The sequence below is a fragment of the Fusarium sambucinum genome, chromosome II (genome assembly GCF_050947815.1).
Source record: "Fusarium sambucinum isolate potato_lamoka chromosome II, whole genome shotgun sequence".
In the NCBI taxonomy this organism is placed as follows: Eukaryota; Fungi; Ascomycota; class Sordariomycetes; order Hypocreales; family Nectriaceae; genus Fusarium; species Fusarium sambucinum.
In genome coordinates, this window is record NC_139293.1 from 6,961,634 (window position 1) to 6,980,083 (window position 18,450).

At 48.8% G+C, this 18,450-nt stretch overlaps 5 protein-coding genes across 5 annotated transcripts; 2 read left to right on the forward strand and 3 right to left on the reverse strand.

Annotated features, from left to right (window-relative positions):
* Positions 1–5,682: 5,682 nt before the first annotated feature.
* FSST1_009231 (uncharacterized protein) lies at positions 5,683–6,471 on the forward strand (the record flags this gene model as incomplete). The annotated part of the gene is made up of 3 exons (XM_083226188.1): positions 5,683–6,084; positions 6,141–6,306; positions 6,365–6,471. 3 exons carry the CDS (start codon positions 5,683–5,685, stop codon positions 6,469–6,471), a joined length of 675 nt encoding a protein of 224 aa, XP_083085192.1.
* A 289-nt stretch (positions 6,472–6,760) lies between these two features.
* On the reverse strand, positions 6,761–8,305 carry FSST1_009232 (D-arabinono-1,4-lactone oxidase-domain-containing protein; the record flags this gene model as incomplete). The annotated part of the gene is made up of 1 exon (XM_083226189.1): positions 6,761–8,305. The coding sequence occupies one exon, from the start codon at positions 8,303–8,305 to the stop codon at positions 6,761–6,763; it is 1,545 nt and encodes a 514-aa protein (XP_083085193.1).
* Positions 8,306–9,531: 1,226 nt separating this feature from the next.
* FSST1_009233 (lipoyl(octanoyl) transferase LIP2) lies at positions 9,532–10,518 on the reverse strand (the record flags this gene model as incomplete). Its single annotated transcript, XM_083226190.1, has 1 exon — positions 9,532–10,518. The coding sequence occupies one exon, from the start codon at positions 10,516–10,518 to the stop codon at positions 9,532–9,534; it is 987 nt and encodes a 328-aa protein (XP_083085194.1).
* Positions 10,519–12,676: 2,158 nt separating this feature from the next.
* On the forward strand, positions 12,677–13,595 carry FSST1_009234 (SUR7/PalI family-domain-containing protein; the record flags this gene model as incomplete). The annotated part of the gene is made up of 3 exons (XM_083226191.1): positions 12,677–12,686; positions 12,803–13,286; positions 13,346–13,595. 3 exons carry the CDS (start codon positions 12,677–12,679, stop codon positions 13,593–13,595), a joined length of 744 nt encoding a protein of 247 aa, XP_083085195.1.
* Positions 13,596–14,693: 1,098 nt separating this feature from the next.
* On the reverse strand, positions 14,694–16,687 carry FSST1_009235 (kinase-like domain-containing protein; the record flags this gene model as incomplete). The annotated part of the gene is made up of 2 exons (XM_083226192.1): positions 14,694–15,080; positions 15,137–16,687. 2 exons carry the CDS (start codon positions 16,685–16,687, stop codon positions 14,694–14,696), a joined length of 1,938 nt encoding a protein of 645 aa, XP_083085196.1.
* Positions 16,688–18,450: the final 1,763 nt, after the last annotated feature.

The window sequence follows — 18,450 nt, forward strand, 5'->3', positions numbered from 1 at the left end:
TTCTAAGGGTCAATGTGAGAGTGCAGGGGGGCAGGAGCAGAATGACAGGGGAGAGATTGCTGTATGCAGACGAAGACGAGGGAATTTACCTTAAGCAAAAGGTTCCCCAACGTTGATTGGCAGAGCTAAATGCAACCGCTGGACACCGCATGCAACTGTCGAGGCGCTTGGCCGGAAGCGGAGATGACAGGGTGTGGGGCGGGTTTGAAAGCTTACAGCGACAAGAGTCTAGCCAGGCTAAAAGTCCCAGCAGCTGCCAGGGTTCAAGCCGATGGGGGTAGGAACATGGAGCGGGGGAATCTGAGCAGATGGGCCTTCATTTCGTTCACTGTGTGAGTTTGTACTAGCGACGTGTGGGCAGGGGATGATAAATTACAGATACAGATAAAGCAGCAAGGTATTCCAGTGTTTAGCAACATATACCCGACAGTGCATCACTACTGTCCAGGATGCTGGGGGCAAGACTTGTTATGCTTTGCTGAATTACGAGGGCTCTGCAACGTCTCAGCAGGTAGCAAGCTTCCTGGGTGCTGCAGCGGGACGGCGTGCAGTCTCCACGAGTGGAATGGGTACAAGATGAGAGCGAGATGGAAGGGATGTGAGGTCCAGCCTTGACCAACCACAGACTTCAAATTAGCATGTTCGTTGCTGAGTTAGGGAGTCACGATTGAATCGTCTGGTGGGTTGCTACGTGCAGCGCGCCATTGCTGGTGCGACTGGGATTGCATAAGTGGACTGTGGCACGCGTATGGTGAATATTGGTGAGAGCATGTGTGAGAATTTGCATGGGCTCTTCCACCTGGAGCCGTCGGCGAACGCAAGTGTTTTCCTGGGAGACCTGGATTGTTGGAATGAGGTTGCCGAATAAACATGTCTGTCATACAATGGCTGATATGTTTGTCACCTGTGCATCATTTTGACCGAAAGTTGATGATACCGTGTCATTGGAACAAGTCGATGTAAACAACGAAGTATCCAGTGGGTAGTCTAGATGAGCTATCGCTGTTTGAGACTCCTTGTCTTTGCCTTTTTTTCGCTTGCGCGCATTTGCCCTTTTCGTTCAAATTGAGAATCAACAATTGGTTCATAGCCGCCCGTCGAATCTGGGGAGAGCAACCGTGATCACCAACGTCATCACGATCCGACGATGAAACGAGGATAGTGATGTTGTAGCCGTCCTGCACACGGACTATCCTGTGGACAATGGAAAGATCGTCATGCCCTGGCAGAAATCCTCGTTGATGCTGTTGATTTCGTCAATCGACGCATTCATCACTGATCGAATGGAGCCATTTGCAAACCGCTGTTATCAGCAGGGTTCTTCCGTTTCGATCTTGCTTGGTCAACGAATTTTGGCTGTCCATCCGTCATCTTGACCAAATTCGCACCGGCCAACCTCCGTGCCAGGCAGAAGAATCTCAGGTCGATGACAATAAAACAACAGGGTGGGACGTCAGTGATGACATACAGCACAACTTGTACCTGGTAGTGTCTCGTTTCGGCTTCTCAACCGTTGCCCAAAGTGTCCTGCTCAAGCGGAGCGTGGGAACGACGACCGTTACAGCTTGTGCAAGGACATTAATTATTGACTTGCCTTTCCGGGATGGCATTTCGACCTTCACTGGAGTCTCAACTGCAATCTTGCCACAAACCCTCAACTCAACAACGTACATAGTGGACAGAGTTCTGTCTTGCTGTGGAGACAGAGGTCCGCGAGTCGGCCCATCAGGCAATAGAGCACTCCACTGTCACTAGGAGCAATCCTCTCCGGTCATCCATCTTTCAAGCGAGTGACACAGTGTTGCCCTACCGCAAAGAGTGCCGATGCACGTACCTCTACGCTTCGCGGAAAGATCCTGTTGACCTCACGCGTTGACATTGATTTCAGAGGAAAAGGCCTCGGCCTTATCCAGGATATCCCAAGCCGTTGAACGCGGTGGGCCATTCTGCGCCGCACGCATGCTCCCGCGTGACGAACCATAGAACAGCTGCAAGCGCGGAAGGCTTTCGCACTTTGTACTCACGCAGGCTATGTAATTATGAAAGGGTCTTGTTCGTCGGGAGGTAGTATTCCTGAAGCTCCTTACCCAGAATGCCCGATGCTGGAAATACGAAAACATCAAGGACAAGCCTTGATGTTTGTTTCCTATTCAGCCGCCAACCTCCCGTTTGCAATCAAATTTCGACTAGTGCAGATCTGTCGCACAGTGTCCCCGTCTTCACAATCCTGGGGACCAAACTGAACACGAAGAGCACGAATTGTTGGACTTTGATGGACACATGGTGCTACTCCTCCCCTGTAGCGCGTGCGTCTGCAAAGGCCTCGACCTGTCGCATCATCCACTTTAGTAGGTGGGGCTATCTAATCAGTACTGGGATTAATTGATCATGATGAGAACGCTCAAATGGCATACGTGCTTCACCAAGAACTCGAAATAGCAGATGTCGTAAAGAATCGACAATATTTATCCTATCTTAACTACACAATCTCTCTTGAGGGGATCTTCCCTATTGGTATAAGTCAATGAGCTTAAGAGGCAAAGACGAGCTATAAGGGTGTCTGAGTGTGTATCGCATATTGATGAGGCAGATGGGGATCTCAGGATGGACGGCCCTAATTCCTCGGCTCTGAACCCCTGGCTGCCAGGGATACTTGCAGAGTCGCAGTGCAACTGATCGAGACCATTAGCATAGTCCTTACGGAGTACTCAACCCCATCTGCAAATATGCCTCACAGTTTAAAAGACGTGATTGGCGGGAAGCCTCGAAAACGGTCTTTAAATCTCAATTTTCAATACCAATCTTGCTGGAATAGCTAATGCGCACGAAACTACCGTCAGGATGGTGGGGCCGAGTCTAGCAAGAGGTTGAGGACACCCAGAAGCATTCATGTCATCCATCCCATTATTCTGATCAAGGGCTTGGTTGAAGGAGGGTACAGAGATTGTGGAGTAATTGTGCCAAACAAATTAACGGTTCGTTATTACTTGTTGATCACGAAGGGGGAAATCCTGAAAACACCACAGTAATGGCCTGGGGATTGGTGGACGAAGTCCTCGGCTCCGTCGGAGGGTGGCGGGAACGGCTTCAGGGTTTGTTTGTTCCGTGATAAGGGGCGACTTTTAGGCCGGAACCGTGCTTGACATAATGAGATGCTGTAACTCGAGTCGAGTCGCGTTGAGCTCGGTTTCGGCAAGATGGCAACAGTACTGTACAAACAAATGTTGATTATTCGTTCTTCGAGCTCATCCCAGTATCTCACATGTCAGACAATGTCGAGTCCAACCTCGCATTTAAGGCTGGAGACGCATATGGAAGAAAGCAAGGCTTCATTCCGCAGTGGGAAAGGTGCAGCAAAGCAACTCTCGAATAGCCATGAACCCAATGTCCGAGATGGGACTTTCAGCGAGCCCTGCAGGCTGAGTCTCCGGCGACTCAGGCGCACGGTCTCGAGATACAGTACGACAGGCGGGGAAGCTCATGCCTCGGAGCTACCCAGCCATCCATGCAAACGACAACGGCGAGTGAATGGTAGGTAGCAATTAGCCCAGGTCAAAGCTAGCTTGCTGGCTACTGAGCGAAGGTTCTGAACGGCCCCTCCATCCTGGAAAACCACGCTTAGCTGAAATAGGAAGCTCACCAAGAATGGCACAGTGTCAGCGTGGAGTTTGTGTTTCTCGTGTCGACAATATACGTATCTTGAACACGATTGCACCATATCAATCGTGAACATGAATCGAACAATGAGTTGAATAGATTCGCGTTGACTTTAGAGTTAAATCATGCCAAAATAGAGGCAGGTAATGTATCGATCTCATTTGCCGGAAAGCTCGCTGCTGATTTTACTGAGCCTAATATTCTAGGGTGCCTATCGGGGTATTATCTTAGGGAGCTATTATTTATCAAGACAGCATCGTTAGTTGCATAGTCCTCCGATGTGGGGATTACGAGGAGGCCTAAGCGCCCATAGTCACAAAGCAGAATTTATCAAAGGAAAGTGATAGTTCACTCCCTCCTTTCAGAATCTGTTTGACTCCCTTACTATGCCTACATTCTCACGTGCAGCATGACAGCATCAGGTATCATTTGGCACGATCCCCTCTTTTTTTCTTCTTTAGGAATGCCTTGATCCTCACCCTACAGTCACTCACTACACGACCGATTCAAAGCGTGAGATCGTTCGATTGCTCACATCTAGAGGATCTATGACAGCATAGCATCCTAGATACCCTCCATTGCTAAAACTCGATGCCGCCCAGTAGTAACGTAAGGGATCGCCTGATTAGCTCTAACGTTGAAGCCACAGGGCAAGTAAAAGTGAGAGTGCTCTCATGACATGTCTTCTGCACGTAATCGAAGATGAAGCAGGTTATCGGATCTTGCTGCGTTGTAGAGAGGGGTATTAGTAAGTGGACATGCTGTTTGCATGGAGGGAAAGTGCATAATGAAGCGAGCCCTCGGGAAGGCATACGCTGCAATAATCATAGCAGCAGTCAATGGATGCATGGCGGTGGTATGGTTTTATATCAATTCTATATCAAAATGATATGTGGCTCATTGTCAATCAACTAGCATGACAACACCATCCCTCAAGGGGTTGGCTCTCTATCTCCATGTTTAACAGAATTAAGCTCGTCTGATCTAGCGGCAAGCTAGGGTTTGCACCCGCACATTGCAACAGTGAAGGCATCCCTCAGTGAACCTTTCCTCAAATCCCCTAGCCTCAGGGAGTTGAGCCTCTCTCCAACTACCGAAATGACTGATTGACCGTTATATCCGTAGAGATGGATGTGTAGAGTTCTCCTACGACCTGGGCTAGGGCAGCGTCGAAACGTGTCAGTGATTCGAGACGTCGCAGATCTTGTGAAAAGAAACAAAGTCACGCCATAAATCATCCGAGAATTATAACTTGAGCGTCTGCTGCCACGAGTTTTCTTGCAATTATACTCCTTTCAAGTGGTTCTGCCATGAACTTGAGCCACGCTCGCCACCTGTTGCCGAGTCTCAAGTTTCTTGGCTCCAACGGCCAGTGTCCCGAAAAGGGTATTCAACCACGCATCTCGAGTCTCTGATTGGACACCGCCCCAACAAGGGGCCACAGCACAAGGGGACCGTTGCCTTTGGCCACTCAAACACCACCTCCTGAAACGTCAATTGGTAGAGAATTTGTCCGTTATCAGCTGTTTTCCGAGACGTTTGAGTTGACGTCCAGTTTCATGGTACGGTCTCGGTTTGCTCTTTCTTCGTGACTCTTTGGCAAAAGGGTGGCCTGTTTCTCTTGTTTGGTTTAGCTTTCTCATAGTGGTTATTCGTCATCTTTTGATCTTCAACTCTCTTTAATACTATACGACTTTCTCTTCGGCCGGATCTTCTTTCCGTGCTCGCTTCGGCGTTAACCAGTCCTCTCTTTCTTTGAACATATTCGTTGAGCATTTCTCAAGGGTTGATCTCTTGGGGCCGCTCCCTTCATTCATTCATTTCCATCTCTCGACGAGATCTCAATATCCCGGACGCTGGCCGTCTAGAAACAGCATCTCCCAGTAATACGATTTGGAGGGCTTTCAATACAACACTGAAAAAACTAAAAAAAAAAAAAAAAAAAAAAAAAAAAAAACTTATCGATTCTTCGCTACCGATTTCATTTACTCGTAATTATCGCATACCGAACACGGCATCGTCAACATGGTCGACAAAATCTTTCTCACGACGGTCTGCGCCGATATTCTCTTTCTAGCATCGGGTGTGATGGAGCTGGTTTTCTCGCTGGTCGTAAAGAGCCAAATGAACGACATGACAGGCGATGGAGAGACTGTCACGCGGAATCTGTTGTATCAGAGGTTCCCTTTGACCGCGGGTATCGTCAATGCCATATTCATTCTCGTCACTTTCGCCGCAACCTTGCCGGGACTTGTCATGCCCGCTCGCAGTTTTCTCAAGGTTTCGGGATATATGGTAACGGTGTGCTCGATATTCACCATGTGTGTGGCTGTATTTCTCTGGGTCATGACGTTGAGGATGAAAGAGCAGTTTTTCGACATCTACATTGACCAGGAGCCGGAAGTGCAGAGCCTAATCCAGAACTCTGTACGTCGTCTCACCAGAAAGCCACATAATACTGTGTACTGACTCACGATTCACAGTTTCAATGCTGCGGTTACAACAACAGCACATCGCCCGCCTTTGTCATGGACTCGACATGTACCAGCCCTGCTAGTTCAGCTCTGCTACGTGGATGTGCCACGTCCATCTCCAGTTTTGCTAATCTGCATATCGATGGTATCTTTACTGTCCTCTTTGGTCTTGTTGGTAAGTTCCTATACATACTACTTCTGGTCTCGAAGACAATGTCTGACTTTCTCCTAAGGCATCGACGCCATCTTTGTTCTATGCATTGCCTGTCTACTCAAGGACCGCAAGGAGCGTGAGCGTTACCGACATATCGACGAAAAGTCAGGCTACCGACAGATCTAAGACAAAGCATGGCACAGCTTCACCATTGACTGGTGTGAGTTGCGCCAATTCTAGGAACTCATTAACTTGCCATTTCTTACACCTCTACGCTCACATGTAACGAATACAAGCGATTGATTTATAATTTTAATAATTCATTATTTCGTCAAGGATGTGGATTCGACATGCTTTGTTCATCATGCAGAACTTCAGATCGTATCAACATCCTGAATTCAAGATTATTGGCATTGGCCATGTGGCAAGTGGTTATCTATTTATTCTGTGACATTTTACGTGATTGACAATGCCATCAAATAACTCCAAATGTTGTCAAGCCTCCACTGTTGTTCTTCTCTCGTCGAATCTCGACCTCTTCGAGTTCAAGGCCTTCGCCCTCTTCCATGATTCTCTCCCGGTGCCAAGGTCCAACAAACATACCCTGGGGATCAGCATCACTGCGCACTGCTCGGAAGGCTTCCAGATTTTTGCCGTAAAATGCTTCAATATCGGCCCGTGACGTTTCGAAGTTTTTAGCCCAGTGAGGTCGACCTCCAAGATCCTTCATCAGCCACTCAAATCCCTCGTAGTATCGCTCGTGGCACGGGGGATCCATCAGATAGGGCCGGTAGAGTGTTGCGTTGAGGTACAGGGTCGGTCCATCATCAACAGTGATGTCAAGGTACGGTCGTACGTTGGATGTGAGTGTAGTGTCGCTTACACGGACCTCGACAGGTGCGTGTACGTAGAGTCCATCGGCAGAGAAGGGGATGTTGTGAGGAACGTAGTCAGGGTCGTTGGGTGTCAAGTGGTTGATCCATGAGCTGAGACGCCTTAGAGCCTCGGGTCCCTTGCGAAGGGGAATGGCCCACTCGTTGACAAACTGAGAATATAGGCAGTTCATGAGTAGAGCCTTGCCACTGGGTTGAACAGCTGATGAGGTAGTGCCATTGCGGAAGCCGTACTGCATCCCAAAGACAAACCACTCAACCCAGGGTAAAATTCGTGGAACGTGCTGTGCGACATACAGTAGGTTGTGGTATACATAGTAACCGATTGAGCCATCGTAGCCACTTTGAGGGGGGTCACGGAGCTCCTCGTCGGTCTTTTCGGCGTTCCAGACGACCGCACGTCTTGTGTAGGGAAACCACCAAACCCTAACAAATTCACTCTGTGTCCAAAGATCACCATTCCAAGACTTGAACATCTTGTAGTCTGTGTCCACGCTTTGCTGCCACTTCAGAGTGAAAGACGGAACTGCTTGAAAAGTGACTTCTGTGATGATACCAACAGCACCAAGAGAAAGGAGAGCGGCCCTGAAAAGGTCTGTCTTCTTATCTTTAGAACATGAGACAGTTTTTCCATTGGCCAGTGTCAACTTGAGAGAGATAATGTTCTCGGACATGAGGCCGTGACGCAAACTGCTACCATGGGTACCTGTGGAGATAGCGCCGCTGATGGACTGCTCGTTGATGCTCCCAAGGTTGGGCATCGTGAGTCCGTGTTTCTCAAGCTCTCCGCAAAGAGCATATAGCCTTATTCCTCCTTCCATAGCAACGACACCGGTCTCTCTGTTCACTGAGAGAATCTTGTTGAAGTTGTCCAGATTGATAAGCCAGCTGGATGTGCAAGTGATATTGGAAGGCGAGTGGCCACATCCAGTCGTCACTAGACGCCGGCGACATTTCCTTGCCAAATTCACAACCTTTTCGACTTCTGCCAGAGATTCAGGCTGAATAAATAGTTCTGGGAGGGACGAAAATGTGCGCGCCCAAGTGTGGTGAACATGTTGTGGCCGGGCGCGGAATGGCACGCCATCGTCCAGCTTTTCCAACTCAAAGGCCACGAGAGCATCCATTGCGAGGCGTAAACACGACCGATCACAAGTTGACTCTAAGGAAAGAAGATCAAGAGAGTGACAGGACCAAGCTAATATATCAAAAGACGAGTGAAATATAATTGCTTGATGCCGAAGTGGGCGTAGTCGCATCGAAGTTTCCGGCGGGCGGGTGGGTCAGTATCCGAGTCACAAAGTTGAGCTTCGCTGTTTTGTCAAAACCCTGTTTGCATAGGGTTATTAATGGGTATATTAAGCACCTCTGTACGGATAGATAGGTAGGCATGCAAAAAACTAGGTACATTACAAGAACGAAATCCGGAGGGACCGAAGCAAAACATTTTGTGAAGAGGTGTAGGTCGTTGGCGGCATGAAACGGCATAGAATCACAATCGAGAAATTTAATAAAAAAGAATGGCCGATCGCTGGTCCCCGGATTGTTTGCTGTTGATCGAATATTTAGCTTTGATTGGTCGCACATGCGGTGTTCTAGACGTCTAGTCGTCAACGATATTTATCGGATCAGGCCGAGACGATAATGCTTTCTAAGCGATTGCAGGGATAATCAGTGGTGTCATTAGGTCTCAAGTCCCATCATTTGACCGTTCGGAGCGACCTACCCTACGACAATGTTGAATCATTTTTGGTCATTGGTATGTATGTGGTGGAATACGGCCAAGACTCCCAATGTACTGCAGACTAAGAGAAACGATGTTTTTATGCTTTCGAAATCATGTTGAGCTATGAGATCTTGCGTACAATTATTTAGACAGTAAGCAACTCATCTGCAAACCTGGTGGTCGAAGAAATAAAACCCTTAACTTTCAGTGGTTACCAAATCGGAATTCAAATATTATTATGTTATTAAATAGAAGCAAATAAATCATGATCAAATAGGCGGTTGGCCAGCATGGGGAGCTCTTCTTACGGGGTTTCCTCTATTTTTTCTAATAGATATCATTTGATGTGTTATTCTCTCAACGTACTACACCGAGCCGACGAGGCCATTTTGTGATTGTTGAATGCAGGGTGGAAACGACCTAAGATTGAATATTACAACAACAACTCGACACCCACGTTCATGGTGGCCAGGCTAACTACCTGTCCAAGCCATGATAGCTGATATGCTTGTTTCATCGCTTATGCTATTATCAGTCAAGTTCTTTTGCCTCTTTCAGCAAGTCCAAGCTGTGAATATCGGCATTTTAACAGTTACCTGTTCTGTTGTCTTCTCAAAGGCATATTTTCTATATGGCAGCACGACGAAGCTCAGTGCTGGCTTCGCCGTAAACATCCCTCTTCGTGTCATTCACTAATCCCTCGTCAAAAATCTTCGCCCATCTGGCTGCTAGAGATGCCATATCCCAATCACTCAATCGTGACATATCACCACTCCCTCTCAACTCGGCGGCCACGGATGTCACGAGCTTGCCTTCAAGGCCACATGGAACGAAACGGGCCCAAGGATTTACATCCTCAGGCCCTTCCACGGGAATATCTATATTCACGGCGATACCAAGTGCTGTGACGTGTCGCCGATGATGGACCCCCATAGCCGCTATCTTGCGCTCCGGCTGACCAGCAGAGGTGTAGACCCAAACTCCAGGTTCATCCCGTGTTGTGTAAGTTTTCAACCCGAATATATCGGCAAGAAGGCGACGTGTGGTAGCCTCGAGATGACTCGCATAGGACATAACCGAGTAATGGGCAAACAATGGTGAATGCATGTCTAACACAGGCCAGAGCACAAGTTGCCCCGGGCCGTGGTATGTCGTTAAACCGCCACGACTGGTTTGCCTAACATCAGGAGTAAAGGTCCGCTCAGGGACGGGGCTACGCCGGCTAGGGAGAGTAACAGAAAGGGGCGCCTGAAAACGGGACGTCTGAGCCGGAGTTAGAGGCGGTTGACGACGTCCAAGGGTAAGAGTTGGTGTAGGCTCAAAAGAAACAAGATGAGGACGAGGTACTCGGCCCCTTTGCTCTTCATCGGCCAAACCCTTCCATTGGAGAAACCGAGAGCGTAGGTCCTCCTGAGCAACGTGGGCAATGTCATAAGAGACAAAAGTATCAGATCCTGATCCCGTGAGATGTTGATGAGTAAGGAGCTTGAGAGAAGGTTGGCCAACAGCACGTGTAGATGACCATCGACCGGACGTTAGCCCGGCCCCGGAGCGGAACAGGGTGGATATAATGCCGGAAGACGGAACGGCCTTGAGCCGCATACTGGGCGGCATTCTTTATCCTGGCGTCCAGGCAACCGGACAAGCCTGGAACGAGGTGGAAGCACGAGCACTTTAGAAATGACGATCAGTTGGTTGGTCGATGGGATCCAAGCAAGCGTGGGTGGTGATAGTCAGGAGGGACAACCTATCCTATGCGTCACGACCAACAAAAGACAATGGTTGTTAGCAAAAGTGAGTTTCTGCTCCTGGACGATCCCGTGGGGCCAAAGAGAGACGGCTGACGGTGACGTCGGTCAATCAGGGCCGAAGATTAACGGAGGCAGCCCGAGAGTCAATTGACAGTCATGGACTCAACCGTCTCTGGCGCATGTGAATGTGAATGTTTTGTGCATTGCGGCTCTTAGTAATCCCGATAAATTGATGGTGTTTCGATAATAAAACGATTTTTTTGTTGTTGTGCTACAAGCGTTACAGTTTCACGAGTGGCTCAGCAGTGTTGTTGTAAAAGCTTGCAAAATTCCTCATGCACAACAGCTGTCAAGTGATGGTAAGTATGTAACACCAGCTAGCTCACTACCACTCACTGCATGATGGCATAACAAGTACACGATGACAGCTGAAACTAATTCAAATCCAAGACACAGATCGAGAGAACCGAGAGCTGAAATGCGAAAAATGCCCACCAAATAAGCGATGACCCTGTAACAAGCAACGGAAGTTACTTGGAAAGTTCCGTCAAGAGCAAGTCGGCGGCAAAGACCCTGTCTCAACAACACATCACATCACGAAACAACGTAGCATTGTGCACTTACAAACCCATTGCTAAAGACTGAGGAGACCCGTGGTTGGCGAGTCTTGGCTGACCGTAGTGTTGTCGCCCCATTCATCATCGACAATCACTTCCTTTTCACGAGGATCGCTGTCGCATCATTCATTTTTGTGTCTCATGACATCAGAGGAGACGTGTGCTAAACCCCAACGGAGGGCAGATGGTTGCTGCAGCCTTTCCCCATTGGGTAAGATGTTATTGGTGCTTTGGTGCTTAGGTAACTTTCATTTTCTCCATTACTGCCAAGTGTCGTCATAGCCGAGCTGCTGTGCACTCGGAACTTTTCTTGGTCTATCTCTATCTCTTTAGCGACCGCTTGGGAGAGAGATTGGATTGTAAGCTAGACCCGTTGGAAGATGGTAGAGGGCCGAGAGAGCGTCATCCGCTGTAACTTGGGCATCCAATCTCCACTTGGGGGTCACTGGACTGTAATGGATGGATGGAAAATCCGGGATCAAGATGCCCTGGGATCTGGGCGATTGAATGCCCGAATACCATGGAGGCCAGGGAAGGGCAGCCACAGACAGTGGTACCCTGGGGCTGCCATGCATGTGCAATATATGTGCCGTGCCTACGTAACACCCTCCATGGATGAATGAATGTGAATTTACGTTGTGAATGAGAGCCAAGTTGAGTCGCTTGGGTTCATAAGCAAGAACCCAAGCCGTAATACAAGTTGTTTCTAGGATTACTACGCTTGTTCTCTCTCCTTCCTATCCTCTTGAAAACTCATTGTTACCCATTTTCTACCAGAAACTCGGTGTCTCTCTTAGCCAAAGGGAGACGAAATATCTTTGTCGTCGTCGTACAATTTGACCAAGACAGAGACATACTCCACACCGACAGGCCGTCTCCCGAGCGAGCAAGCAAGCATCAGTCCATCACATCACCCCTAGCTCTTAGCTAGAAACTACCGTCCGTAGTAGACGCTAAGAAAAAAAGCTCCAGAAACAAAAACAAGAAAACCATCCACAAGAGCTAAACAAGGTTCATAAGGATCGTCAATCTCCCCGTCTCAGGTTTCCCTTTTCTCTTGGTTCCCTCCTCCCATCTCTGTTTGACCTTGATATAAGATTATTCACTTTGTCACCCTATCGCACCACCTGGTCTGTATAATACAGGACTTGGTTTGGACCCCTTGTTGAGAGCCAGACGCACGAGACAACACCCAACGCATAATCCCATTACAGTACAGTAGTGGCCTTTTATTTTATTTTAATTTAGCTGCAGCCTTTGGCTCCCCTGACAGTGATCCTGGGCGTGACGACACCCAATTCCCAGGCTCCATCACAACAAATTAATCCCTACTACTCACTTTTTGGGCGACAGTGCTTGCATCAACAACTGAGTTTTCCGTGATTGAAACCACCAAATATCATCATGGCGAAGAGTAAGTTCTCCCATCACGCTCGTGATTTGTTGCCAAGTCTAGGAGCGAAGACTATTCTCATTGCTGCTTTGCTTTTCATCACATCATCTCGGCAATCGTAGACTAACATGCTGTAGACGCACCCCTCGGCCTCGCAGGCCTGGTCCTTATGGCAGTTTCACTGCTCCTCCTTTGGTTCATTGTTCTGTCTGGACTGACCTCAACCACTCCATTTGACAAGACGTATTTCCTCCGCGCCGACACGAGCGATATCACTGGAGCTCGCGACACCACGCAATGGAACTTCTTCTACATTTGTGGCGCCGGGAACAACGACTGCGATGGTGCTCGCGCTGCTCCTGTCATCGGTCGAGCTTGGGACTCTAACCCTCGTAATGCGCCCAGCTCGCTCGTCGGCGGTCGGGCCGGCGACACTACCTCCAACCGCCAGTTCTTCCTCTGGAGGTTCGGCTGGGTCTTCATCCTCATCACCCTGTTCTTCGAGACCATTGCCTTCTTCACCGGCTTCATTGCCTGCTGCGGCCGTCTCGGCGCCGGCATCTCTGGCTTCGCGTCCATGTTCGCCCTGTTCTGCTCCTCTGTTGCTATGTCCCTGATGACGTATGTTCCATCACGTTTCCCAAGTCCAATGACTATTGTTTGCTAACAATTCGGCGCAGTGCTACTTGGGTTCTCGCCCGCAACGCTTTCAAGAGTGCGGGTCGTTCGGCCTCAATCGGTCGCTACGCCTTTGGTTTTGCCTGGGCCTCCTGGGCTGCTCTTTTCATCGCCACCGTTCTCTTCTGCCTCGGCATGCGTGGTGACAAGGGCTCCAGCGGCGGTTACAGCGGTCGCTCATGGCGCCGCAGACGCAGCGTTCGCAGCACCAACGGTTACGAGGGACGCCGTGTGAAGGACGACTACTCTTAAACTATCACTCGAAAATTGCCACTAAGGACTTGTTTAAGCGAGCGATTTTGGAGGGGGGCGTTGGCAAGGCGTTAACCAGGAACTCGAGAAAGTTCAACGTCAATTTTGCAGAACCCAATTGCCATCTGACCGGCCAACTGCAATGCCGCACATGCGGCGGCTCAAGTGTTTTCGACAGCTTGATTTTGCCTGTTCATATTTGATCTAGTCACTGGCCTGTCGTGTTTGGCAGGCTTGTACACATAAAACCTTTTGGTGGGAAGCATTGAAATGCTTCGAATAATGTTGAAGCGAAAGTTACGACGAGATCTACGAGAAGCTTGTTCGTCAATCGCGTAATAGTTATGAATATATGATACTGCAATAATGATATTTTCAAATTATATCTCGTCTCGATATACAAATTGTCCCCTACACTTTTGCAATTCCAACCAACCAACCTCCCTCCACGTTGTTTTGTTGATACAATGTTTCACAGACTCACATCGCCTATGCTTCATATTCAAGATAAAGTTAGATGATGTTGTTGCTGCCGTTACGTTACTAAAGCATAAAATGAAGCAAAACCGGCATGCGAATATCATGATTCCGTTGATATTTCGTTGAGCCCCTTTCCCTGATACTCGCCTTCCTTGTCTTGACTTTCCGTCAACGATTGAAATCTGAAGTCGCCTTCAGAACCGTCTCTTTAACCTTCATTTTAGTCCGTCGTGTACATGTTTGAAAAACCAAAATGCTGTCCTGATGCATCTCCTAAGAGTCCTCGCCCAGTTTTGTTCTTCCGTAATACAAGCCAAAATCTGATCCAAGTTCGTCTAAAGTCATCCTAAAGTGTGTACAGGGATGTTCTCAAAAGAAAGAAGTCGCAGAAAAGAACGATCAAAACGGTACAAACAACACATGCTGATCGAAGACTTCGCAATGTACCACCTTGTGGAAAGAAAGGACTCATTGATAGCAGCCATCGCATCAGTTTAACAGATGCCTGTAAATTTCTTGGATTTGTAGCCAACTAGATACCTGCTCTGTTAACTGATTGTCGCGTCCAGCCAGCCTCTGAGAAAAATGCAGGATTCATTCGTCCCCAAATTCCGGCCCCTAGGCGTCATTTGGGCTTGATATAGGACTGACGCTGTCGAGCGGAGCGGTGTGTAATGCAGGCCTTAGAGGACCATCCACCTTCAAACCGTCCCTCTCTTTCTGCAACACACCGTTTACCCAGTCGGCCACTTCTGCGTCCTCCGTTGTGGAGTTGAGAGCAATTTTACCGACAGCTTCCGCCATCTTATCAGCCTCATCACCATCCTCAGCTTCTTCTGCGATGGTCTGAGGTTTTGTGAAATCAATAAGCCAGGGGTGCTTCAACAGCATTGCGTACGTTGGTCGCTGTTTGGGAATCTTGTGAAGACAGCTCCTGACAAAATCCGTAGCTGTATCCGAGTAGCCCTCCTCAGGCATAGCAGGTGGTTCGCCCTCGACAATAGCCTGTTCTCCGTTAGTAAACCGCATTCCCATCGCCGGCACAAAGAGGGCCGACTTACACTTAGTTGACTGAAAATGGTAGAGGACACCTCTGGCGGGTAAGGGTATGCACCCTTGGCACACTCGATAACCGTTAGGCCCAGACTCCAGACGTCACTCTGAACGCTGTAAGATCCATCAGAGTTTCCTGCTTGTGCGTATCCACCGCCTGAAATTCTTTCGGGTGCCATGTAGCTCTGACAGCCGATGTTGGTTCGGGCTATACTGGCGACCAGATTGCCACTGACGCCGAAATCGCAGATCTTGACTTGGCCTCGTGTGTTGACTAGAATGTTTGTTGGCTTGACATCGCGGTGAATAATACTGTGCTCGTCCTTCAGCGACTTCAGACCCATCACTGTGGAATAGGTGATCTTCCGCAGCACGTTTTCGGGAATTCCTCCAGCATATAGCTTATCAATGGAGCCTCCATCCATATACTCGATGCACATGTAGACAGCACCCTCCTGAAAGAAAGCACCGTAAAAGTCAATGATGTAGGGCGAAATACATTCGTGTAATATGACGAGCTCCTTCAGAATAGTTGTGAACTTGGCGTCATCGAGTTCCAGCCGCATTTCCTTCATTGCCATAACCGTGCCTGTGGTGCCATCACCCGAGTTTGATTGACCGTTAGTTGAGTCTTCGATCGGCCTGACGGGTGAAGGATCCGACTGCGAATACTGGACAGGGGGCGGCTTTCTTGATAAGCCTTGTCCAAACCGCGGAAGACTTCTCTTGGCATGCTTAACCTTGTAGACTGTTCCATAGTTTCCCTTGCCCAGCTCGGTCAATACTTCCACTTCATCGAGGGATATGCTGAAGGTCTGGCCGTTGGCAAAGTTGACTCCCGTGCGTGTAATGGTGGCAGCGCCATCAAATGTGACCCATCCTTTCTCCGTATCGATATATTTCTTGAAGTCATCCATTTTCGACCCGTGGCCACCTCCTGTCCCGTTCGATTCTTCATTACTTGGCGCGTCACCTGTGATGTCTGATAGTTTTCCAGGAGGTCCACGCTTCTTACCCGTGGTTGCGGTAGGGCCGGGTGCACCCATATCGGACAGCTTCATGCCCAAATTAGCCCTTCTGGCGCTTAAAGGCTTTGTGATTGCAGGAGCTGAGTTAACGTGCGGAGGCTGTGGTCTTTGCATGTTCGGGGGCATTCGTAGGTTGCCAGGAAATCCGGTCGATACGCTGGACGTTGGTGACTGCCCAGCAGGTGATGCTGGGTTGCCTTTTTGCAGGCGTTGCTGATGCAGTGCACGCGCCTTGGCCATAATACTATTTTCTACCGAAGCACTACTGTTTCCAGCAAAACTGGAGGATGTTTGCACGGGGCGTCTGGCCATGCCCAAAACTCCCATCGCAGTCGAGTTCGGATTCATATTGCGAGGATCAGAAACGGACCGTAGGGACGGAACCCTTCGAGGGGGCTCATGGGGACTATCATGATTGGGAGACTCAAGTGGCGTGCTGGGTTCAGACGAATCTTCAGAGCCAGGAGATCCGGGCGTCGAGATGTCTTTCCAGTCCTCCGGTGTGGCCGGAACCGAGTCGGAGGCGGACATCGAGTATTACGGTACGTTGACAGTAACGAGGTAAGGTATGGCGGTAAGAGTTGTGTCTTGAAAAGACTTGGGAGGTTTTGAATGCGAGATGTGCTCGGTGCAAATTCTGGGCGGCGTAAGGATCGAGATAGGTATCCTGACAGGACCGCGGGGAGCTGTCGATCGGGAGACGGGACGCGATCGATTAGACGGGTACAAGAAGGAGCGATGGAGGGGAAGCAGATGGTGCGATTATGTCGGGGCTAAAAGAGTCAAGCAGCGGGCGGTCTAGGCTTTTAGAACGTCTCTAGTACCGCAACAACCGGGACTCTCCTTGTTATTGAGGAAGAAGACTGTAGAATCCCAGGGACGGCAAATAATTTTGATGTCCTGATAACGTTCCGTATCTGTAATAAAACCTTTCGCAAGGTGTCTAATCTGTTTCGTCTGTTCCGGGTGACACGAGGCGGGTGGATTTGTCCGTTGTACAATATGGCGGATACTACTCAAGCGAGTTCAATTGCCCTGACGGACAGTTGGGCAGCCAAGGTTCCAAACGTTAGTGATGAAATGTAGTGGCGTTGTTGGGACTTTAAAATCGGTGGACTGAGGAAAGGTTATAGTTAGAATAAACTATTCTGGAACCTGGATGTAAAATATCCAGTGTTGATGGTGCAATCAAGGCTATGTACGCACCCGAAAGCAAGGGCCTGGCCGTAGAATGGATAATGAATGGTAAAGAATTGATTCAGCGATTAATTCGATCCCATATGTATTCGTATCCGTAGAGTCGAGCAAGATACAGATGGCTGGGTGCGGGGTTAAAAACTAAGTTGCCAGGCGAACTCGACAGTGATGCAAGAACAGAGATGAACGAATCTTGTTAAGCAACGGTCTATGCCTGCGTAAGTCGTGTGTAAGACAGGAAAGGGCCCCGAGAAACACGGACAAGTAGCAGTGACGAAGCAGAGGGAAAAACAAGATGAGGCTGAATACCTATGTTGGTGATAGTTTTGGATGGAACGCTGATGTGTGGCGGTTCACGCACCTACCTGGTAATCTAGCATGGAAACCAGGCTCAGAGCATGGCAAAGGCAATGGGTACCTAAAGACGGACCGCTGCCCCACGCCAAAACCTATGTACCTTCTCCGGGGGTTGACCCAGCCTACTAATGGATCCGACGTGACCTATGGACTACAGTGGCAGGAGGAATTCCCCGTGGCGGGCGCCATAGGATGGGTCTATCTTGCGAGAATATACGCTAACGTCAAAAGATTTGGGCTAATATTCCATCATGATGAGAATGGGATTCCGTCAAAAAAGGAAGAATTCGAGTTGACTGGCGTCATGATGAACTCATTCCACGGCTTTTCTTGTAATATTGGGCACCTGATGATATTACGGAGCTATAGCAATAGTGGCATTTATGAAATAAGCAATATGCACTATTTAAAGGAGATAATTGCTTTCAGGCTTCATTTACAGTTCGTCCTTGATTTTTCTTAATCTGCGACGCCATCGTCGATGGAGAGCTGTACCGATGACGTTAATGCGGTCGGTGTCAAATGCACTTGATGTCAAACCTTGATTCGAAGTGGGGACTTGCATGTAATACCCATGAGCAATATGGTTGACATAAATATGGCTGCAGATACCGCGCGTAAAAGTGAGTGATATGTCCGCTGGATTTCGCAGTTGATGCCAATACTGTTTATCTAGGAGGACTAACCATAATCAGGCTCTGCAATGATGAACACCGACTCCACTGGCCACAGGTAGGAGA